At 26.8% G+C, this 26,759-nt stretch overlaps 2 protein-coding genes across 3 annotated transcripts in view; both read right to left on the reverse strand.

The window, feature by feature from the left end:
- Nucleotides 1-26,149, reverse strand: part of LOC112682208 — a 131,153-nt gene extending 105,004 nt beyond the window's left edge. Inside the window, exon 1 of the mRNA XM_025552723.1 lies at nt 25,799-26,149. Within this exon, the coding sequence (XP_025408508.1) occupies nt 25,799-25,801 (3 nt within the window). The 5' untranslated portion in view covers nt 25,802-26,149. The remainder of the gene's footprint in view (nt 1-25,798) is intronic.
- LOC112682209 (mitochondrial ribosome-associated GTPase 2) overlaps nt 6,773-26,759 on the reverse strand; it is a 37,490-nt gene continuing 17,503 nt past the window's right edge. For both annotated transcript variants that reach the window (XM_025552725.1, XM_025552724.1), the window contains one exon: nt 6,773-8,203. In XM_025552725.1, coding sequence (XP_025408510.1) covers nt 6,970-8,175 — 1,206 coding nt within the window. In that variant the 5' untranslated portion in view covers nt 8,176-8,203 and the 3' untranslated portion in view covers nt 6,773-6,969. The remainder of the gene's footprint in view (nt 8,204-26,759) is intronic.

Raw genomic sequence — 26,759 nt, forward strand, 5'->3', positions numbered from 1 at the left:
TATCATACTTTTATTTTGTTTATATTATATTTATCAAGAAATTCAAAAGTGTCACTATCGGAAATGTTCATTAGTATATATAATTATATTTGTAACTGGGACAGGATTTACAAATAGTGGTGTCTACATTTATTTTAAATATTAAAATTATTAACTACATTTTTTTGAAATATATTTGTTAAATCATTTAATAATATAAATAATTGATTTATTATATTTTAGTTTTAGAATCAGTGAATAACTTGACAGTTTATGAGAAAAACATAAAACTTAAATCAATTGGATTGAGATGGAGTTTCACTGAAAAATATGATAATATCAATAGTTTTATCATTACATTAATTAATAAGAAAATTGATTTTGAAAAACAAATAACAGTAGAACCTAAAAAAATGTATTTATTGGCCAAAATTTTACTGTACTACTTTAGAAAACTTAATACCCAATGACCAATATACAATTAAAGTAATACTTTAATATTTCTCAATCTTATAAAATATTTAATTAAATCTATACATCACAAAATTTATTAGATGAGAGCCAAATCACTAGACTATCCTAAAGGTGGTTGGCCAGCTTCAATTGACAGTCATTTTGATGATGGATGTAAGTAATATTCTCAACATTTCTAGATAATATATATTCATATTTTTTTATATTATCTTATAATGAATTGATATTTATTTGTAATTGATAAAATTACAATAATAATAATGAATTTTTATGTTAATAAAAATGGTGTCAACATTATTCTTTAATTAGAATTGATGTGTCTGATTTGTCATTTAAAACAATTATAAAATTAATGATATAAATTATAATAACAAATTTAAATAGTATCAGAAAAACCAGAAAATCTAAGTGCAACAAGCATAGGTTCTAAGCATATTACATTGGAATGGAACATTCCACGGATATTCAATGGTGTACTAAAATCATTTATAATAAATACCGAGGAAATTTCTTCTGAAGATAATGCGAAATGTTGTGAAAATATACCTGACATAGAAATAAAAATTACAAAAGAAATTTCATATTATAATCACACGGTAATTTAAGAAAATTATTTGATTACCAATAAAAAGAAAAAAAAGATTAAATAATTATAAATTAATAATAAATATACTTATATGGTCATTATTAATAGCACATTTTGTTTTTCAGATTTATAACTTAAAGCCAAATTCAACTTATTTAATTGCAGTGTTATCAAGGACTTCATCATATGGACAAACTAATAAAATATATGTAACGACTATATCAAATGTAGATTAACAAATTAACTCACACAAAATAAAAATTGAAGTATCATATATTTTTACTAAAAGTAGTTTAATAAGTAATTCATTTTTTGATTTAATCATACAGTTATCATTATTTTTGTCTTAGGCGAAAAAAAATATAATTCATAATATTGTACACCACATCATCAATATAATATATTATTATAATGATAAATGTTAGTAACCAGAATATTATAACCAGAATACTGTAATCAAAATATTGATTATCTTATATGATTTATGACTTAATTATATTTAAATATTAATTTATATTATTTTTGTAAATAGTTTACCAATTTCAATTTTATGGATGCAATACCTGTATTTTTAAATAATTTTATCTCTTTATTTACTTGCACATTGATACATACCTGAAAAAAATATAAAAATATTACAATTTAGTTCTTGCAATTATACTAAATCTAAGTCTAAAATTTATATTTAAATTTAAGAATTATAAAACAAATTAAGTTTTAAAATATATTTTAAATTATTTCATTTTAAATAAAGTTTAGATTATCATAATGATACTCTTTATATTGGTTTTTTTTTAAACAAAATAATTAGAAAACATAATATTAAAATAGCTCAAATAAAGATGAATATGATATGGTAATTGAACCTAATAAAGCCAATTATATCAACTCACATAAGGTGAAGCCAAATAATAAATTTAAATTAATGATAAAATGCACTTACATAATAATAATAAAACAAAATAGTTAAATAGTTAAACAAATTTCAATAATTGTATTACATATTTTAATAAGCATTCTGTATTACTATATGATTAATTTAAAACATAATGGCTACACAAATAAAAAAAAATAAAGTAAATACTAAATAGAAAATTAAATATTAAAAGCAATTATAATGCAAATGTATAGATAAAGTAATACTAATCATTATTGATAAAAATTTGATTTCAAAACCATTATAGCTAGTCCACCAGGTTTGAACATATTTAGTTTAATATAATCATTATACTGTAACCATGTTTCTTAGAATTTAAATTTTTCACAAAACAATTTCATAACACAATTGATACATAAAAAACTAAGAGAACACAGCAGAAATGAAAAAAATAACTCGTTTATTAATCAACATTATAAACAATTTATTAATTCTGTTATAGGATAAAGCAACATTTTACGGAGTTTACCACAAATAATTGACTTTGATACGTTTTTTTAGCGAGCGAAAATTTTTAGAATTTCTTTAATTGATTTAAGACTAAAAAATAACGTAGAATAAGTATGATCTTATAAATACTACCCCCAAAAGTATTTATTAGTTCACTTTAATTATTTTTAAAAATTTTACAAGTAATTTTATATGTATTTTTTAATGAAAACTTAACTCGAACTTGATACGTTTTTATAATAAGATAAATTGTAATGAATATTATATAAGAGTCATTGGCATCTCAAATACTTTCTAAGCCCCCGAGAAATGTCTGAAATATAGTCGACACACTTAACATTCATTCTTGAAACTTAGTGACATAAATACATTAGTGATATTAATTCATAAAAGTTAATAATTTACAATTTTTTTTTTTAATTTGCTTGACATATTGAAAATTAATTATATTTAAAGGAAGTATGCGTCCCTAAAATAGGATCCAATCTCCATCTATATGATTATAAATAATTGCTTGCATACCGAATGCAAGTTGTTAACTACTCGCATCAAAGGGTATACGAATCGAAATGCATTATTATTTTTTTAAAAATATAATTATTAAAAGAAAATTCATTTTTTTTCAAAAACTTTTGACTCTTTTTCGACACGCAAAATCTTCATAAGTCACAGATGGACAGATAGGCAAGTCGTAAACCTACTTAGTTTTCTCGGGTTATTTCCGTAAATCTCAATACGTCCAGTATGGAACAAAGAAGGAGAAGATGCGCAATTCCCTCGATGGCAGTAGAATACCACTAGGGTTTTCGGTGGAGTAAATTTACTTAAGTTCGCTTTTTTCTAGGGTGGGTGATGTAAAATATATACATATATATATATATTTATTGCCACGGACAAGCTGCTACCCGTATGGACGTATTTTATTCCCGAGCGAGCAATGCATAATACACAAGCTCGAAACTACCATCGGAGTTCCTTTTTCCGTTTCACAGCCGACGTTTTACCATATTGTGCATGCTTTTTAACATAATAATTATTTTATGTACATTTTATTCGAAACTGAAAGTTTCCCATTGCCCTTCCATTTTAGTAACGAAAGAACGCAAAAATTCAATTACGATACAGTGCACGTACTTCCCTTAGCCGATGGGTCAAACGCAAATTAAAGCGTTCACGGTTTTGAATGATTAAATAAACATTTAAAACATCAGTTTATTCCTGGAAAGTAAGTATTACAAAGGCAAAATAAATTAAAATAAATAAATATTAAGATCCGTAAGTATATTTTACTTTTAGGTTTTTAAAAAAATGCACTCATCTTTTTCCAACTATTTTATAACGTACCTATTAAATATTTTTATTTTTTCAAATAAAATAAGTAGACAGCTAAAAAAATATCAGAATAATTATTTCCGTCATCACACTTGTAATTCTATTGTAATAATATTAAATGTAAATTGGGCTCACGCCCGTATTGTATGCTAATTATAAATATATAATACAAGAACTATAATTATTATACTCGTTAAAAAGATAGAATTAGACGAGAATCACCAATGATTTTCATGATAACCACCAAAAATATAGTGATAACCATGGGAAAAGTAATACGCCTATGTACCAAAGACAAAATGAGTTATTCGTAAATATTTAGTTTGTACCAAAGTTAAAATACTTAAATTACAGTATACTAGTATAGTACATGCACATAAAAAAACCCATGAGGGGAGGGCTATAACCTCCTTAGACGCCTCTCTTGGCTACGCTACTGCATTAACGTGGATGATGTTACATATGGAGAATCAAAACAAAACTTGCTATTGGTCTTAAAGTTTTAGATATTTTAAAAGACCCTGAACTCAATTTGAAATTTTATGCAGGCGTAGGAACTGATGGATGCAGTGTAACGACTTCAAAAATATTGGCGCCATAATTAATATAATAAAAGAATGTCCAATGACTGTACGATGTACATGTTTAAATCATGTATTAAATATTTCTTTTTCTTATTTACCTAAAGTAGCTTCTGTCAGAAATACTATCAGTATATTGAAAGAAGTTATTGCGTTTTTTAACGGATCTGCAAAATGGTAATTTGTTTTAAAAAATATTTTGATTCACAAATTAAAATTGTTATGCCAAACATGATAATCGAGATGCATACAATTTAAATCATCACTTTTAAAAGTGGTAATTTTTATTAGATACATATAAAATTTACATCTTGTATATTTTAATTGGTTGTTTTTTCAGAAGGGCGTCCCCCAGAATAAGACACTGGATCCGCCTCTGGCCAATAGGGTTGTTAGAACAACAAGAAATTACGATGAAATGAGATAGTGAATATAGAAATTGATTGAGAATTTGTTATGAGGATATGAAAGTTAAGAAAATGAAGTTAGTCTGAGCAGACAATATTATCTTTTACAATTTTTGAAAGGAAACATCAATTTAATTCACATTTAGTATCGAGAGACTTTAACTGGCTTGAATGGAAGTTAATACAGAACTACTTATTTGATTTATTTCCCGTAAACTATTAGAGTTGTTCATATTTTTAAAAGAACTCGTATCAAGGACGTAGCTAGAAATTTCATCAGTGAGGTAATCATTTTAAATATTAAATTATTATGGTTTTATTCGTCATATCTGATGAACCGTGTTGAATCATTGAACAGACTAAATCATACACATACAGTGTGATCGCGATAAATGGAAACAATAAATATGTGCAGGCTTTATATATTTCAATTCTGTTTTTTTGGCTAACTAATAAACATTATTATACACATTTTCAAATAATTAGACTATTTTTGTGACAGTTAATTTTGCGTATGCCCACAAAAACTTTTTTTCTTATACGGTAACCATCTATTTTAATCACTAATTATTTTTTGTCTAATTTTTTAATGAATTTTGGTAGCTTAATCAACTTTCTAAGTCCAATATTAACCAAGTTACAGCCTTTTAAAAAAACAATGGTAAAATGCGCGGGATTTTCAGTATTTTTGTTGTAATTCTGAAAATAATCGTTTTAAAATTATTCAATTTGACATTTTTACCCATATTTAGGTGAGATTTACAGGTTATTTTAATTTAACTTCTGTAGATTTTAAATTGGATTTGTAAAAAATTATAACTTATAGCATAAAAACTGTAAATAAGTATGTTATTTATTTTGCTATATTAAATGGAATAAACAAGTATATACACATATACAATCATCAATATTATTTTATTATCTGATTCGTACGCTGTATTTAGTCTGTTTTTAACACTCCAACTACAAATCTAAGATTGAATTCATTTATTTCATTATTGGTATAAATGGACAAGTCACTATTCACTAACGTGGTATATACTTCTGTAGAACAGAAATCATTAAATTATTTCAAATGCGAAGAAATAAAAACAGAGTTCTAGTGTCACTTGACGACAATATACATATACAGACCAAATATGTATGTGAACTTCAGTTTCACTTGATTGCATCGATCACAAAAAAATATGTATGTAACAAACGACAGTAAAACACCGGGTCATTTTCATAAAAATTTATTAAAAAATAAGATTTTTACATAGTTGATCATTGTACCATCGATTTCATTATTATTATATGGTAAGCTTGAATATAAAACGGATAAATTAAAAATATATAACCCATTCGTGTCGTCAGGGAGCGACCGACATTTACTTTAGCGTAAAAACAGCGAAACGTGCAAAAAATAAATCGCATACGTCACGCGTAACCAATATACCGCAAAAGTATACCTTTCCTTCGACTACGCCAATGAATATATAGTTATATAAGGGTGTGTGTGTTTGTGTATGTGCGCGCGTGTATTATAATCCACATTCTCTGCGGTCTAGTTTTTTTTGGAACTGTTTAATTTTTCCATCGAACATTTCCAACAATGAATACACGTTTTTATACGGTCACGCATACACGATTTGTCGATTAAACAATCAAATCCTGAAGATTTATAGCTTTTATAGATAACTCTCTCTTTGGTGGCATATCATGTCTTCATTAGCATATAACGAAGGAACCTCTATGGGCGCTGTTTCCGCGAGCCCAGGTGATTTATCCCGAGAGTCTACAAAATGGATGTATTTTCTTAATTCCGTAATATCTTTGGCTGAGAAGTGAACCCTAAGTGTGTGGAATGCATTCACGTCAATGATCTTTTACACCCATACGAATATTTCATCATGGCGCAACTATAGCCCGCTAGCTAAGAACTCTATATACATGCACAATATAGCATAATTTTATTTTTTGTTAAAGCATTAAGAAACCACTCGTGATTAAATAGTAAGATAGAATAAAATATAAGAAGACGCTATAATATGCATAATGTCGCGTTTATTTCATGATTCCTGGGAGCAAACCTTGTTGGTCATTTTGAACACAAAAGTCGAATACTACAAAAGTATAGTTGTAATAAAAGAACTTATAAATACAATATTCGCTCACTCAACATAGCTAATCTAATAATTATAAACGGAAGAAAATTAATCGTAAGTATTATATTAAGTTCAGTCAACGGGGCGTCCTGATAGCGTTCGGCTCCGCGCCTTTAAGCTTCTCGTCGTAAATGTGCTTCATGTGCTTCAACAGGAACTCCAGGTTAATACCATGCTTGGCAGACACCTCGATGACCGTGTCACCGGGCAGCCATTGCTTGAGTGCGATTAGATTGTCGCGGGCGCCATCCACGTCAATCTTGTTGGCCACGATCACTTGCGGTCGGTCCAGGATCGACTCGGAAAAACACCGCACCTCATTGCGGAGCACGTCCACGTACGACCAGGGCTCAGGCAGCGACAGGTCGACCAGCAGCAGTAGCGCCATGCACCGCTGCACGTGACGCAAGAACGATATGCCCAGCCCGTGATTGCAGTGCGAGTTCTCGATCAGACCCGGCAAATCGGCCACGGCCACCGTTTCCATGTCGCTGTACCGCACAATGCCAATATACGGCTGTAGCGTGGTGAATGGATACGGCGCAACCTTTGGCCTGGCCCGGGTGATGGCGCGCAACAGCGTGCTCTTGCCTGCGTTTGGGAACCCCAACAGCCCGAAGTCGGCGATGCTGCTCAGCTCCAACGTGTATTGCAGCGACTCACCGGCGCCGCCCACCTCGGCCACCTCGGGCACCTGTTCCGTGTCTGTAGCGAAGTAACGGTTGCCATGGCCGCCCGCGCCGCCCCGAGCGGCCACGAACAACATGCCGTGACGGCTAAGGTCGCCGACCACGCGGCCGGTGCTGTCTTTAACAACCGTGCCCACGGGCACGTCCACGAAATGATGTTCCGCGCACTTGCCGTGGCAATCCTTGTTGTAGCCGTTCTCGCCGTCCGGCGCCTTGATCAGGCTCAGCACGTGTTCTAACCCGGTGACGTTTTCCGACGCGCGGAACACTACGTGGCCGCCGTTACCTCCGTCACCGCCGTCCGGGCCGGCGTTCTCGTTACCGAACAACTTCAAGAACGACACGCGCCCGTCACCGCCACAGCCGCCAGTCACCCGCACCGTCTTCACGTCCACCAGGTGCTTGGACGACGCTCGGTCCGACTTCTTTTTAGTACTTCGCAACGGAGAGGCCACATCTGTCGTCGGCGAGCTGCACGATGAATGACACCGAGGCAGATCATGCCAATTCTGCTGCTGCTGCTGCTGCTGCTGCTGACAACGACCGACGAATACGGTAACCATCCGACGACCAATCTTTGACAATGACCACATCGTTGACGACCGGAATTTTTTTTTTTTTCTGAAATCACACGAACACCATTCGGCGATCAGACACGTGTGTTTGTCATTGGTGGGAGTCCGGTCGTCGGAAAGGCCGCGGAATCCGATCATTATAAACATATATTTTTAGTTTTTCCCAACACCAAATAGCGCATACAATAAGCGTAGAAATACAATTCCATTCGTACAAGTGCCATCGGTTGACGGTTGAATTCGCGTACAATGCAATTTATAATGTGAAACACTGAGTGAACGGGCTCGTACAAATTGGAAATTTTCTAATGCGTACAGTTATAATTACAATATCAGTGGTATTCTACTCACAATATACGTAAAGTAGAGACTCTCAGTCAGAGATTCTCATTACTCTTTTTAACATATTTAATTTTAGACAATTTTATCGTATAATGATCTGTGTACACAACAACTTGTTGTAATGTATTTATTAAATACAACAATGAAGACTTATCGTATATGTTTTTTTTCAGATACAAAAAAAATATTTTACAGGAAAAAAAAATTTAATTTAAAATAAATTGCTTAATTTCTAAGTTTTAAATGTAAATAATAATGTTTATAGAGTATAGTCATCTTAAGACTAAAAAAATAACACGGACGCTTATATGTGTAGAAAGATAAATTATGTTAGAAAGTCAATAAAAAGAATAATCCTATATGATATTATGAAAGATACGTTAATAATTAAACTTAAATTATTAAGGAGGGTGGGGGTATAAAATAATATTAAACACTACAACCACAGACGCACGGCTAAGTAAACATATACAGACGTCATCTTTCTCGATATATTTAGAATACACAAATATTTTGATATGACGAAAATGTATTGATTCAATACTATTCGGCAATTGTAGTAAACTCATATGATTCCGTTAATCTATTATTTTTAAACAATTAAAATAGAACTTACGGTTGATTAAATTTTTTAATTTTAAAAGTTTTGGAATTATATTGTTAGCACAAAAATTGAATGAAGAATTCCGAATATTCAGGCTGACGAATTCAACATTTTTATTTTGGTAACAATAATTGTATTTTAATATTGCTATTCGGCATGCACACAAAATATAATAACGTGGAAAACACACAAATAGAGAAATGAGAATGAAATATAAAATATTATCTCTAGTATAGATTAAAAAAAAAAAAATAACTGATTTTATTAAGTCAAAAAGTAAAACAGTATGTAGGAGTAGGGTAGATATTAAGGCGATTATTTTTTAACATAATCATTCTTGTAAGTCCTGTTATTAAAATTGAAATAATAATTATTTTAAAAAAAATTAATAGTATTAAGCAATTATATGTAAAATTTATTTGACGTTGTTTAGAACCCAATATTTTTCAAAATAAGTGTATAGAATATTCGAATATATAAAGCAAAAATCGATTATAATTATTTTAATCAAAACAAAAATGTTTACTATAGTTGGACTTAAAGACTAAAAATATGATCAAAGTACCTATCGTATAATTAAAACTTAATCAAAAATAAAAACAATTAACGTTATGGCTATAATAAAATAATGCATGTTAAAAAGTCTGTAACATGTTTCATCCGAAAACATTCAACCATATCTAACCATATCTAACATGGTCCGATGCATTTACGAACACTTTCGACTTCTCTAAATAATACAATATGTGGTCAAGAATTTCTAAATATAATTTCAAACAATCTTAAGGATACATACAGGATTTTTTAATGATTAAAACTATTGAATAGTTTTTATGACACAAAAACTATGATGAAAAATGTAATTAAATTGTATTCATAAATAATTCAATATCTACGTAAAAAATACGTAGGTATACAATATCATTATAAAACCCAAAATTGAAAAAATATGGTTTTACGTCCATTTTTTTATAATACCATAGGTGATAAATTAAATATTAGAAATTCAGAATTGAATAGGAACGTGAGAATTAAGACTTGAAAAAATTGAAATGAAATATTATTTTTCCAGTAATACACGTGTCAAAAAACAATGGAACACCAATACAGATGTAAACATATGCTAATTGTGTATTGTAAAATAGTTGGAAGTTTAGTAGTAGGAGTTAATTACAGATATTTATTCAGCTGGCATGCCCAGCAATAAATAACTACGATACTGTGTCCACATAAAATGTCTATGTGACAAGCAGATGAAATAGTTCACATGTCTTTAAAGGAGACCAATCACCATATCGATTATTCGACCTAATACAATGTACATTAAACGACTGTCATTTAAATCAATCTATGACCAATAATCTTATAAAAAATATTTTAATAATGATAAATGAAAAACAGTATAATTAACATATATATACGATTATATACACGTTTAAAATATTTGTACTTAACTAAAATAAAAGCGATTGACATTTCAACGTTACTAACATTTTTGGGATGATATTTACAATATCAATTATACAACCAGTTTATTTATTCGAACTTTAAAACGATATTGAATAGTACTATATATACAAATTATTAAAAAAATATGAATACTTACATGACGATTCTCAAAATACATTATAAGTAAAATAGTATGTATTTATTTTACTATCATTAGTGATTTTATTTTAATTAAAAAAATTGTCGAATCCGTTATAAATTTTTATAAGTGTTAAAATATTTTTAAAATTTGACTATTCTCGATAAAAATTATGAAAACTTTGAATATTTTTGTAATTAAAAATACGAAACTTTAAATTGTACCTAATATTTAAGATTGTAAAATATAAGAATATAAGATTCTGCATATTTTTTCTTCTTAGTCAATAAATAAAGAAGTAGATTACAGAAGTAATTTTTTTAGGTGCTGGGAAATTAAATGTTTATGAAATCGGATAATTTAACAAAGTTCATTAAAATGTCTGAATATTTTAACGAATATTCATGAAACGACATTACTTATCTTGTTGACTAAAAATATTAAACCTAGGAACTTAAAACATAAACTGAATACTTACTTATATTAACAGTATATATTAGGAGTCTCTATTTCACGTGTATTTAAGAACACGTTCCGTACGTGTTTTTATAGAAACGGTGCAAAAGTGTGTGTTATTAAAATACACGTGTACAAGTGTATTTAGTCATTTTTTTTTTAATTATATAATTTTCTTTCAGATAAATAATAATTATTAGTCAGAAATTATTGAGTGAACTTCAATAGGGAAAATAATTTTATCTTTAGATTTTATTATTATGTATTTTATCAAGTAATAAAACAAATTACATTGTATATGTTCCATCATAATGATCCAAAAAACCCTCTTTAAATGTATGGAATGACATTAACAAAATGTGTGTTCATCACGTCATGTATAAAAAAAAATCACATAATTATAGCATAATTTACTAGTAGGTAAATTTATTTTTGGCGAATTATATGTAGATATTGGTTAATATTGCTTAATTTGTAGTTCCATTTTATACCCTACAAAATAATCGACTATTTAAATACACTTCTGTTGCATGTTTAAATAATTTGTTATTATATATTATATTTTGGAGTTCATGCAAGATAGGTTAATTTTTCGCAAATCATTAGAGAAAATTGTAATAAAATGAATTATTAACATCCGAATAACGTAACACATCACTATATACAGGGGCGGACGCAGAAAAAAATTTCAGGGGGGGGGTTTGAAAAATAAGAATAATTACAGTCAGCCCGTATTTAAAAATTTGGCGCCTCCGGGCATATTATTTTATTAGCCCCCCCCAAAAAAAAAAAAAAAATAAAATAAATAAATAATAATAATATAATACATATTACTTTGTCCATAATCCAGATTCTTTAATATTAATATATCTTATAAATTCATTTATAATCGTTTAATACTTTTTTTAATTAACAAATTAAACAAATTATAACATAACAAAACATACTATTTTCTTTTTTTTTATTGTTTTATTTTTTTTTCATTAGGTACATAATTTTTAAAATTAATTTTGCTAAAATATTTTGCCACCTCCGGATATGTGCCTAACCGTGTCCCCTCTAAATACGGGCCTGATTACTGTTATTTTGAAATAATTTACTATTGACTATTGTCGATCGTTATCACATGACCATACAACACAAAATTTAGGGAAATCTGTCAATCATAATGTACCATGGTAAATTATATTATATCGATTACGTATATTTACTTATTTTTACTTACTAATAATAAGAGACTTATAAACATGCATTATTTTTACGAAGAATTGCCATCATGGAATTTAAAAAATTTGAGTTTTAAGTACCAATACCGTTTAGAACGTTTGGAAAATTACAAATTATTACAATTTAATTTTTTTAACAAAACATTTTTTTTCTAGCATATTTTAATCGTATTTTGAATAATTCATTTTTTTTTAAGGTACATAAGGTAGGATAACTACGTTTGAAATTAATTATCCATTCATTTGGGGGTGGGGGGGTTGAACCCCCAAAAACCCTCACTGCGTCCGCCACTGATTATATACAATATATAATATTCAAGACAAACTTAATAAATACACACAATACATTAAATGGTTCCTAATGATAATGTATACTTATTTTGTTTTCTCTATTTTTATAACAAATCAAGATATAATCAATTATATTTAAAACTTAATTTTAATCAAACAGAGCCACATTTTAAACTTTATCATTAAAAATAGCCAATATGTTAAATATTCAAAGAATTTTTTAGTTTTTAATTTTTTCCATCAAATACATTTACCCTAATGTAAAATACTAAATTACTATCAATTCAACAAAACGATACTAAATTGTTATGTGCATGTATGTATATATTACACACACACAGACCAATATGAATATTGACCTTGAATAAGACATTTCTCATTCTTAATTCTTTATATGAAATGCAATAATAATATATGACAATATGAAATGAAAATATAATTTTTATGTTAGCCTCAACTCTAGAAATTAAAATTGTAACAGTTTAGTTTCCCCGACAATAGAAAATGAAATAAAAAAAAAAAAAAAAAAAAAAACAGTATAGCTTAAAACTAAAATTCACATCTGTGAAAATTCATTGTTATACAGAAATAGAGAATACTTTTTGTCTATAGTAAACAATGAGTAGGTTCTTGGCTTTCAGCCATTTTGAATTGTATACAACCCTCTCATTTTATTAAACATGAATAAATCTAATTATTTCTATTTTTACGTGCACAGCTTCAAAAATAACTCCAAAAGTATTCATGCATTTTCCCTGATTTTAAAATCATTATTTAATTATAAAATAATATTCGCACATAAATATACATATATTACATATTATGTTATTTCAGTTTTGACAATTAATTATTGCACAAATGGCTCAGCAGTTGTTGCGTCTGTTTGTCCTTTTTAATATAACAACATCCCTTCAAGCTATAGAAAAACTACGGGCTAAAAACTAATGTAGAATACGAGTGCAAGAAATACCATTATTCCAATGCAGATGATGAATTATTCAAAATTATTTATAATAATTTTGATCTAAACTTGAATTTTAAAGAAACACATTATTTGCCACTCCTTTTTAATCATAATCCTGGGAAGGAATAATATTATATATTGTTTCATATCAACCATTTGAATATTTATAGTGGTTTAAATATAGTTATTGAGACATGAACAATTATCATCCAAAATTCTTAAGTAAAATTGTAAATGTTCAGCACGTCAACACATTATAAATGTAAAATCAGTTATGCCTATTGTAAAACAAGATTTAGGTCGATTTTCAAACAATAAGCTTTCCGTACATAAATTGTAGGTTCGTTTTGATTTTTTAAATGTATAAATTTAAATTTTAAATTAGTTAACAGTACTAATCTCTACTTATAAGTTTAAAGTCATAAAAATTAGATAAGTCTAAATAGCAAAATAAATATTAAAACACTTGGATTTTTTTATACATTAGGGATCCATATTCAACGTCGATATTATTAATTATAACAGTGTTTAGTATATAAAATAATTATTCATGTAAAAACATTTAACTGTAAGTAAATATTTAACATATTTAAAAATCTGAATCTAAATCTTTTAACTTGGAAATAGCTAAAAAGTAATTATTTAAGATATATTCAGATTTAATTAGATGCTAATTCGACATAAATTTAAAATTTCTAACGTCAACAGTGTCTTATCTTTAATACTACACAGCACGAACTCAACTGTCCGGTTTAACTTTCGCTATAGGCTGTAAAATATTTTGTTTCCCTTCGGAATGAACTTGGTCACTTTATGATATTACGACTATTATTTTTTTTTTTTAAATTTTTTACTTAATATATGTATCAAAAATAGAAAGTATAAATTTCCTAGCTGTTATACAATACTTAAACACCTTACTAATCTATAATTAATTCTTAAGTGTATTGTACAGTGTAAATAATACTTAAACTACCTATGATAATGGATTGCACTTCGTACCTAAAAATGATTATTATTTCATAGTTAAATTTCTAATATTACTTTTTAATATTTCAATTCAGATATAATTAACATAGAAAAAAAAAATTATACTTCAGAAATTAATCAACTCATTTTCATTACTAGCAAAGTTGTATATACATTAAATGAGTTTATTATATTCAGCTAGGTGTATCGATTAAAAAAAATCAAATTAAAATGCATGGATAAAAAAATATTACAAATTAAATTATGACAAAAAAAAACTATAATTGTTCTATGAATAATAAGTAAAAAGAAATTAAACATTATGAATCATAGAAATGATAAGTCCTTGGTTGAGGCAAAAATATAGCTGCGAGCCTGCAAACCATATAACGGCCACCCACATATAAGTTATTAAACATAGGGCACATCATGTTTATACATACAAGCACAAAAAAGGAGAAATGACAATGCTCGATACAGTAGTACAAAATCAAAGTTATATGCTCGAGCTCCGGGACGACTTTGACCTCGACAGCACCATCGGCATCTATTTTTCAATAGAAGATCGAAACAAACAGAATAAGTAACATAATATGTTACTTATTCTGTTAATATGGTAATTTACCTCCGGCCAGTTCGATGAAGTATATGCTATAATGAATACACATTTCACATATTATTCATTTCTAACGGAGAATACCAAAATTATTTTACAAAAAGTAATAGTAATTCAATTACGAATGTCATGTGTATATTTAATACTTAAACAACATTTAGATAGATTTGGACTTGGTCATACAGTTTCAAATAATATTAAAAAGTAAATAATCCATTTCTGGATAATTGAATAATATTATGATGATTACAATTAAAAATATTAATACTTATTGTAAAAAAAAAATATATAAATTTACCAAATATTACCTAATAAATATATTGATATTTATTATACATAAATTAATATGACTTAAAAATTGAATAAATATTTTCCTAGTTTGGATTATAATCGATTTTATATAGCTTCCTCCTCTTCAGTGCATTACATTTCAACAGAACTTTTTATTTTTAACAAATGTGTTATAATTTACAAATAATAATTAATACGTTAAAAATACATAAAATACGTTGGCAATCAAAACATAAAAAAAATATTAAAAAATTGTTTAAAATTACCAATAATTTTATATGGAAATTATAACTAAAAAACAATTAAAAATTATGTTCTTTGAGGAAAGATCACCCTTTAAATGAAAATTGTGATGACAAAATTATACTTATTCTGTTCATTCAAAATGGTATATTTTAGAAGTTATGAATTCACATAAAACGTAAAAATATAAGTTTTATCGTTAAATATCGTGAAATGCTAAAATTGCTAAAATAGTAACTACTAATAATTATTATTATTTCAATTCAATTTAGCAGTATTAAATAACTTTCAACAACTAATTAATAATTTTCATAATAAATATATTATAATAGTTCATTCAATAAAATTATGAAGTATTAACCGACAAACAAAATGATAATAATTTAACAGAAAAATATAATCGAATATAAAATCTTGTTTATATTTCCAGTGATAAACAATGTAAGTAGGTACTTCATGTGTCCTATTTTTTATGCAGTAGTAACAGTTTTTATTTAAATAGTATACGTTATAAAAAAGTTTTCAGGAAATTACCCGGTTAGTTGTTGTATGCCCACACTACAATATCAGTAACCATAAAAATAAAACACAATAAATCAATGAGATAAAACAAGAAATCAACCGTTGATCTGCATATAATTATCCATCGAATTGAAATAAGTAAACAAAAATGCCATCGTAGAGCTTTCGTATTTTAGATCTATAGATACTTACAGTCTATAGATTTCGATAAAGCACGATCGGCGATACAGAAGTCGTCGTGGTAGTAAGACATATTATATATTTTCGTATTCGTTGACTTAGGGAATTTAAATTATTTCGTGCGCAAAATGAAACGTGAGAAAGAATAATTTTCAAATCAATTTCAATGGCGTGGATAGCACCACTTTGACACGTGGAAAAAAGTAAAATACAGTCATAATGTCGTCTAAAGTAAAATACAGAAAGTCGTAAAGGGTGATGTAGTACGATCAAGAAATATATTTTTAAACCGCGTGCAACGACGCGGTAATGCACACATATGCTTGCGACACGCACAAATCGCATTTATTCAAATATAAAAGAATTGCAACAAAATAAATTGTACGTATTTTTACAATAACGTTAACACTATCTACATATTAAGATATTTGGAACACTTAGGTGCTTAAAAAAAATTGAATAATTACTCAGAATAACATAATAAGAGTACAATAACGTTTAAAATATTAGTAGTATAATGATGAGTAATGACGTAACTAACTCTACGTTTTTACTTGATTAAAAAAAAAGTTCATGTATTTTATTTTAATTATTTTGGTTGCAAATGGTATAACACAAAACGATAAACGTACGAGTATTGAAACTTGAATTATTGTCCTATCACTACAATCATATTTGACAAATTAAATATCAGACAAGGGAATACAAATCGCTATTTATTGGGAAAGGAAGGGAATATAAAGACCGATATTACCAGAAAAAGAAGAACCACAATAATTAGTTTACTAATATACCTAAAAAAAACACGTTTAGCTCTTAAAATTAATATAAAACAAAAACAGTTAAATGGACTTCTAAAACAACTATCGCCGACCAGTGATCCGTTATAAAATGTTGGTTTTTGCGAAAATGTTGAACATTATTTAAAATTGGTTTACTAATCGAGGAGGATATTGATATGGTAGTCAGCATCAATATTATATAATAATATAATAATAAAAATGCAATAAATAAAAAACTAAGTATTTATTTTTTTTATTTAATTAAAAAAAATTCCTTGGTTATTACTAGACGTATACATTATATACTTTTGGATGTTTTTTCTTATGTCCAAATGCATTGGTTTTTAGTATAACCACGATTTGGCTTATTATCGATTAAATAGAATCTTTTTTTTTTTTTGCATATTTTTGTATATTTTGAACATAATGTGTATAATTGCATACAATTATTATATACATTGGTATTTATAGATTTTTGAAAATCTTAATAATTTTTAAACTTAAATTTTTCAAGTTTTTTATAATATTTTTAATTTTAAATGGTATTTATTTAATGAAATTTATTTTTCGGTAAATATAGTACATATATAATCTTATCTTAGTAGGACGACCGATATAATTACTCACACATTATTAGAGGTCTGCACGGGCAAAAAATGTTAGGCCCAGCCCGGATTTTCTGCTGACGTATAAAGCCCGTTTCACAGCCGAGTGTATCGTCCGCGATGTTTTCAAATTACATTATTTAAGTTTATACGCGCCGAATTGACGAGGACGCGTATGAACTCAAACAAAGGAAGTTGAAAAACGCCTCGTAAAAACGTTCGGCTGTGAAACGGGTTTAAAGCCTTAAAGATATTTTTCAAAGCTCGGATCGGCCCTAATGAGTGTTATTTCACTAAAATTAAATTTTTGTACAAGTTTTTTACATTCTAAAAAAACTCAGCCCGGACCGTAATAGCGTAATAGATTTAAAAATTTTAAATCCTGGATAGGCTCCGTATCTCGTTTAAGTCCAGTTTAGCCTGGATTTAAATTATAACAGCTAACCTGGCACATGCAGGTTTCTAGTACTAATATTGTGATACAGTACCTACAAAAGTATTTCATTTCATTAGAACGACTTATAAACTATATTAATATTTTATGTAATAATAACAAGTTATGATAAATAATAAAAATTTGTTTTTTCATATTTTTGTAAATAAAATGCTTATTATACAATTTTTTATTGTATATAAATCCTAGCCCTAGCTATTACTAATATACTAATGTATTTTTTTATTTGATTGAAGACTTATTAGTTATTAATTATTACTTATTAGTATTAGAGTTTAAATGATTTAAGTAAATTGTCTTTTATTATTTATTATTATATAATTATTTTTATTATTTTATTATTTAGATAGCGCCTAGTCCATACAAAAGGCACATCAATGATAATTTCAATAATTTATTTGTCATGAACATTTTATAAAAATGAACAGGTTATATTCTACAATTATAAATAAACTATAGATATAATTAAAATACAGAACTTTTTAAATTTTATAGAAATTTATAAAAATTATTAATTTAGTATTCATAAAATAAATAATTAGAATCTACAGTTTAAATTTAAATTTAACCGGATTATAAAATGATTGCCCATAAATTGTAAAGATAATGTACTCTTTTAGAATGTCTATAATAAAAAAACAATACATTTACACGAAGAGTTAAATTTACGTTTACTCCCCGGTTTACTCTAATATTTTTAAATAATTAATAAACTTTATAAAACTTATAATAGTATAAACGCATAACATTAAATTATACAAAGTATCACTTGTCCATTGGGGGTGAAATTAAATATTTAAACACTTCTGGACACATCTGTGTTCCTACTTATATTGTCAAATATTTTAATTATACAATATATTTCCCCGGTATACTTCCCTTTAAATGTTTATTATTTTCAAAAGTAACTTATTACATTATTTTCGGTAATTCATCATTCATAAAAGATACCAAATATGGATGAACATCTTACGTAGAAAAGTCGTTGTTAGTTCAGTCATGGACTTAAATTATACTCATCAAAAGAAGAGAAGATGACTCAAGAAACGGAAAAATAGCTAGATATACTTACTTCTTTATTTTTATAATTACACAAGTAAACGTGCATAATGTTGTTTATACAATCATTTAAAAATCAAAATGGTAAACAAAATACAATAAACGTGACTAACTATAAATGCTTTACAACTGTTGATTATGTATAACCATAAAAAATAATTGTTAAAAAATTAAGTATATTATTATTAATTTGTATGATCAAAAATATTGCAAAATAAAATATTAAATATCACAGATAATGTAAAGTTATAAATATATAAAAAAAAAAATTGAATTTGTATAACATTACATGTAATCAATGATTAACTTTAATATTACATAAATGTTATAATTATAAATTATAATACTTATAATATATATATATATATATATAAGACAAAGACAAATATAAAATTAAAACTAATAATTTAAAAAAATTGCTTAAATGTTCAAACTTTTAACACTATGAATGTTAAAATATTTTTACCTTCACAATATTATAAGGATAAAAGCCAAATGATACACAAATTAAATTATGTAATACTTATTATTTACAGATAACAATTAAATCTTTTAATTTATTTTATTATTTCTTATCATTTTGCTCATGATTTTAAAAACTAGGAATATTTTATTTATTTATTTTAAATGTTTGTTATAACTAATTACGTGTTTTTTGCTTTTAAAATAAGATTCTAACACTAATTCTAAATTTGTCATAAAAAAATAAAAATCGTCTAGTTTAGTTATTAGAAGATAATTTTTACATTTGATAATTATATTTATCTCTTATTGAGTTAATAATTTCATTTTCGATATGTAGTAGTCCTGTATTAATAGCTGAAAAAAACTACTTCAGACTCTAAGTATTCAACAGAATAAATGTTTCTAAAATTTCATAATATATTTCATTATTATTACATTTTAGTATACTTTATTATTATACTAATATTATTATTAAATAACAAGTAACAAATTATATAAGTAATTTAATCATTGATATGTATCTTCTATTTTATATCGCATCCTAATGATCATAAGTATTTATTATATTTATTCTTACAAATTCTCATTACACTAAATTACTAAAAATATTTATGAATTTATAAATGTACGATAACGCAGCATACACCCTATGATGTCCATAATACTTTTATTTATGGTATAATTATACGTATTTATTATCTGTATGTAATAATATCTTATCCATGAGTTGCGTAACAGTAAATGGTAATAATAATTTGTCTAACGTGGGAGTTAGAAGATGCTTTAGGGTCCAATGTTATTAAACCACGAGTAAAGTAAAATAAATGGTTTTGACTTTCAATTATACATCAATATTAATCGGTAAAACGAAAGCAATAAACATTATATGAACTGCAACTGAAGTAGACTATACAATAAATCAGATTCTTAATAGTATAAAAAACAATTCTGGTCTAACATATAAGTACAGAGGTAGATTTTTATATTCTACCTTTGAAAAATGTTTTCGTTTTTATTGCAAATTTAATCACACATATAAGATAAAATGGTGGGTTTTTAAATGTTTTCGATTACATGAAAAAAGCTCTTCAAACAGATAGTTTTTTTGGTTTGAAACTTGCTTTACTTCACTTAATTATTGGCAAAATAATAGAATATCATAGATATTTGATAAAATCCGTTTTTTCGATTATAACTAATAAGCAGGGCTCGGGAGTTAAAGCATTTGCTTATTTTTATGGATTAACTTAAAATGTAGCAGAGTGCTATAGAAGTGTATGCCAAGTTATAACACGTACAATTATGAAATTTGAAAGTGCCTTTTTTTGCTTTTTTCAGCGATTTTTCAAAAAAATGCTTATTTCCAGCTTTTCTGATTATTTTTGCTTATTTGACCAGTTTTTTTTTTACATTTTTTTAGTTTTCTCCTGTAAAGTCTTTTTTGATAGAATTAAAATTTAAAAATGATTCTCATCTTATCTACGTTGTCATGTAATTCATCGCCGTCTAAGGCATCGGTGTATGGTTAACAAAGATATTCCATCGTTGAAAATAAAACATCAAGAACAGAGAGAACAGTTTACATTTTATTTTTCAGAAAACGCCTTAGAAAATCTATAAAATTCTTAAAGTATTGAAAGTGTAGATTTATTTTGATTGTGTTTGATTTTTTAGTAAGAATTTTATAGTTTTTTTTTTTTTTTTTTTTTTTAATAAATATTTTTGCTTAGTTTCAAATATTTTAAATGCTTATTTTAGTGCTTATAATGATGTTTTTAAGCGCTTTTTTAAGTGCTTATATTTATGATTCTTAGTACTATAAGTCCCGAGCCTTGCTAATTAGTATTATTAAACTATTACTTTTTTCATCACTATTTAAATGTAAAATTTATTGAGGGATAACGACGAGCTATATAATAATTCTTAACAATAATGATAAGATTAGTTGGACATGTTTAATTGAAAATACAACCACTACTGACAAAAGTTTTCAGTTGACGCACGATACGAAAGGTACATCATAACAATGTATTATTGTAATATCTGTTTAGCACGCACAGAAGATAAAATTATCGAGCGTACAGGGATGGCAACGGACATCCTTTTCTTTTCTAAGAGAATACATACCATGTAGCCACCGTACAGTATTTATTCATAATAGCATTGTAGCATGTTAATGATACTGAGCCCACTTCTTTTGTTAGCAAAAAAAAACACACACATACACAGACATATACATACATACATATATATATATATATACACTAGGTACGAAGAGTATATTATGCGCAAATGATTCCTTAACAAATTGTTATTGGTGAAATAATATATTTTTCGATGGATCATATTATAAAAATAAATAGGTGTGGACCCGTAGCCGCAACACAACTTTTGATCCTGTCGTTTTCCATATTAGTAAGAGTATTAGTCAACACAACAACGCCTTAACAACAGCTTAACAACCCACACCTAACCGACCAATCCTAGACTCCTACTATAAAATAAAAATGATTAATTTTAAATAAGACTTTTAAATATAATTTATAAATAATAGTTTACTGAGTTGAAAAAAAAGGTTAAACATTTGTCACTTAACTATATAAATTATATATTAAATCATAAAATAAAATACTTTATATTATATTTTATTATATTATATTATATTATTTCTTATAACAATAAAATAAAATATGAAATAAATACATTTTTAAGATTTTAGGCTGAATTAATTGTTATTCCAATTTCATATACAAATAAAAAATATAGAGGTTACAGCTACATATCATCTCTAATCTGTAAATGAATAAAAATACAATCCTTTATGCATTTAATTTTTATTATATTTTTTTCAAATTATAATAAAAATTACATTTTTACTACTTTTTCTTATAACTTAGAATATACTATACACTAATTTGCTATTTCCTAAATAAAAATAGTAGGTATAATAGTATAAATACTATACTATAAATAGTAAGTGTAATATTTTCATATTAGATTAGGAATAAAAAATAAATTATTTATTTATAATATTAGGACTTTTGAAGTATAACTCACTAAAATATTGATTTCAAATCTTTTTCTCTTTCGCCTATCTTCCAACTATTTGGGATCAGCCACCCTTGCCCTTAACCTCCACTCGCCTCGATTTTCTTCATCCCCTATGCACACACCAACAGCCCTCATATAATTGAAATATTGAATTCAAATAATGTGTAAATTACATGCTATACATTTATACATTATATATTATTACTGTTCATAATAATTTGTTTAGTTGTACAAAAATGAAAATTCCTAGCCCTCATGGATGTTTTAAAAGAGAAGACTTTTTCTCATAAGTAAAATAATAATAACAAGAAACGAATATTCAATTACAAGTCCGTGATCGTGATCAGTGAAATTTTGATGTGGATGAATCTAGATGTCACGGTAGTGTACCACCGAGACGGCATTCACCTTAGATGTAGATCGATTACATAGCAATTGTTTAACTCTATATAATCTCCCCTCACAAATTAATTTCTTATGCCTCTTTAAATATAACAATTCTAGAAAGCGAAAGTATGTACACTATAACTAAAGCTTTATATATATATCATTTGTCCATCGTTATACTTAAGACATATAAAATTATAATATATAAAATAACTACAAACTCAATGACTTTAATGTAAGGTTTTATCTTAATACCTATTTTTTTCTTAATCAACCATGGAAATTAAAATATATAATTTAAAAATACTTGTAATTTTAGTAAGAAAACAAAATAAAAAGAACGAGTATCACCAATTGTATAGACATAAAACATACACTTGTGGTTTATCTGTTGAATAAAGTTTTGTATTAACCACTATGATAAATTGATAAATACCAAAAACCTACCAAATACATTTTCTATACTTACAAGAATGGTAACCACAATTATAAATATAATGCGAATAAAAAAAAAAAAAAAAAACATCACAATTCAAATTTAAAGACAATACAAAAAAAAAATCTATTAATGTTCTGAAATCGTAACACACAACACATCGATTATATATTTAATTAGGCAATAATCCAATACGAATCTACATAAAACCTACTACCAATGATATCTCGTAACATCAAGCATTTACAATTATAGCTGTAGATAGATGACATTTCTACCCTAACTCCTTACTTAGTAAGGTTCATATTTCTCTTTTTTCTTGACAGAATTTCAATCACTATTAGCCTTTATCCTTACTTTCACTCACATTATTTTTAAAATTTGTATTTATTAATTCCATTACTAATAATTTCAATATATTTATAAGTAAATACCATTTTTTCTACTTTTTAGTTTTCCTTATAATTTATATTAAAATTTGATTTATTTTATATTCGTTTTTATTAAATAATATAAAAATATACCAAGCAATTACAACCTAAAATATAAAATAAATATGTACCTATCATCAATAGTTGGTCCTAATCACGCAAATCTGTCAACTTCTATTGAGGTAATAAACTTTATTTAGTTACAAGGGTAACAAACATAGTATTAGCTCACGAGAGAGACACTTTCGGTCAAAAGGGGAGAGTTTAATATTCTTAAGAGCTCAACACATTGATAATGATGAAACTTGACATATTTTGGGGGAAATAGTAACTATATAGATACACACCCTAACAATAGACAGGGTTCGTGTTAGTTTTAGAAATAAGTTTGTTATCTTTTACGGCAATAGATAAAATTATCGTCATATGAATGCACAAATAAATACGAATCTATATTTTATTCAAAATTCACATTTCTGTCAAGCATGACATTTATTATAAATCATATAACAATGATAAAATGTATTATTTGAAATATCATACATAAATATTATACAAAATACTTAGTTATAATTAAATAGTGTTTTGTTGTTATGTTTTTTATGTTATATGTTAACAAAAACTTATAAAGAAGACTTCTATTTAAATTTAATATTAATACAGTTACTTTAAAAATGGTTCTTATTTGTAATAAGAATTAATATTTTTATAAAGTTCCTGAAATAAACATTAAAAATCAAAACTTAAGTGTCTAATCAAACGGTTTTAATGGATAAAAAAACAAATTATTTTAACAAATATACTAGTAAATTGAATATATTTTATCACTATAAGAAAAAAGCGGCTGGTAAAATTGATTTATTTTAGGTTTAAATGTATGTACACAATGAAAAAACTAGTAATTAATGTGGTTATGACTGTTAATAATTAAATATTAAAGTCTATAAGTACAGTCATACCGATAAATAATTTTCAATTAAATAATATAAATAATACATATTATAACCATTCATTAGTATAAAAATTAATATTCGTAAATTGGTATTATTTATTAGTATCAAGATAAGTCTATAATAATAATTACATTATATATCATATTAAATTGATAATAATTATATTTTTTATGTTACATATATGATACATAAATATTATTTGTGTGTCAACTTAGAAAATAAAAGAAACGAAAAAGCAGAACGTACTTTTAGTTTATTTTAATGAATATGCTACAAAAATCCAAATGAAAATTAGCTTAAAATACCCATATATATGAAGTGAATTGGATTCATTCGTACTACTATTTTGACAATTTAAGCATTTATGTGGCTTATATAATGTCACAATAAAAGAAAAACTATATATAATTAAAAACAAATATTATAATCTTATCGTCAATCTCTCATTCGATTACATTACACAATTAAGTAACCACTCAACTATTTAGTCCAGTACTGTACTTAAAGTTATCAACAGAATTTCGAAAATTAATATTTAATTATCAAATAGGTATAATATGTTCAACAGTTTTCGATATTTAGTTGTCAAGAATTGATTTTTATTAAAACAATAAAAGTACAGGAATAATAACTATCAAGTGTACCTAACAGTCATAATTTCCAGATGAAAATATTTTCACAATTTGATTGTAACCACGAATGAAAAAAATTAATAAGGAAACGTACCATTTTTGCGGTCGGCTCGGGTGATAATTATTTTTCATAAATCGTAATTCATAATTGCAATCAATGGCACGTACATTTTGATTATTTTTACTCATATATATTTTTACTCAAATAACTTTTATCAGCATGAAAAACGGTAAATACAACAAAAACGTAAAATAAAATTATATTACAATTAAAATTCAAATCAAATTAGGAAATCAAATTTAACACCGTATAGCAGGTCCACGTCATATAAAAACGGATGTATAGACGCATCACCACATGAATAATTTATAAACGCCGTAACGGACGCGAACACGTGTACCGCGCGTGAAACTGAATACCGCTCTCGGACTTCTCTGTGTACTTGCACGTTTTACCAGTCACTAGTTACGGCGTCGTCGGCGAGCACCGTAATCGCGCGCGCGCCGAACACGCTCCTACTACGCGGAGAATTGTAAACAACCAATGACGTTTCCCCGCATTACACGATTGCTTCCATTGCACATGCCACAGACCCGTGTCACGATTCTGGCAATAATATTTAAAATTATCAACGCAAGCGCACGGCATCAATATTTTGCACGGTTAACTGATTTTTCGAATAAATCGGAACATTTTTCATCTTGAGTGCGATAAACATGCATGGATTATTATCGGGCCATAACTTTATAACGATCAACGGTCGAAGTTCAATATTTTGTTTCTAATAATCCAATCGATTTTTTTTTTTTTTAGGAACTCACTACAGACTGCGTCAATATAATGTCTAAACAAGTTTTTTAAAATCATAAGAATAACGAACAAAAATCTATAATAAAAATTGTACATATTTATTTCAACACATTTTTTTTTAAATATTAGAAGAAATCGTAATTTATTTTAAATATATAAATAGTAAAACCAAATATTTTAACGATGCATACCATACCAATAATTACTATGCCAATCATACATAATACTAAATACCTACTGCAAA

Source organism: Sipha flava, unplaced genomic scaffold, assembly GCF_003268045.1.
Source record: "Sipha flava isolate LNK unplaced genomic scaffold, YSA_version1 200_pilon_pilon, whole genome shotgun sequence".
NCBI classification, from domain to species: Eukaryota; Metazoa; Arthropoda; class Insecta; order Hemiptera; family Aphididae; genus Sipha; species Sipha flava.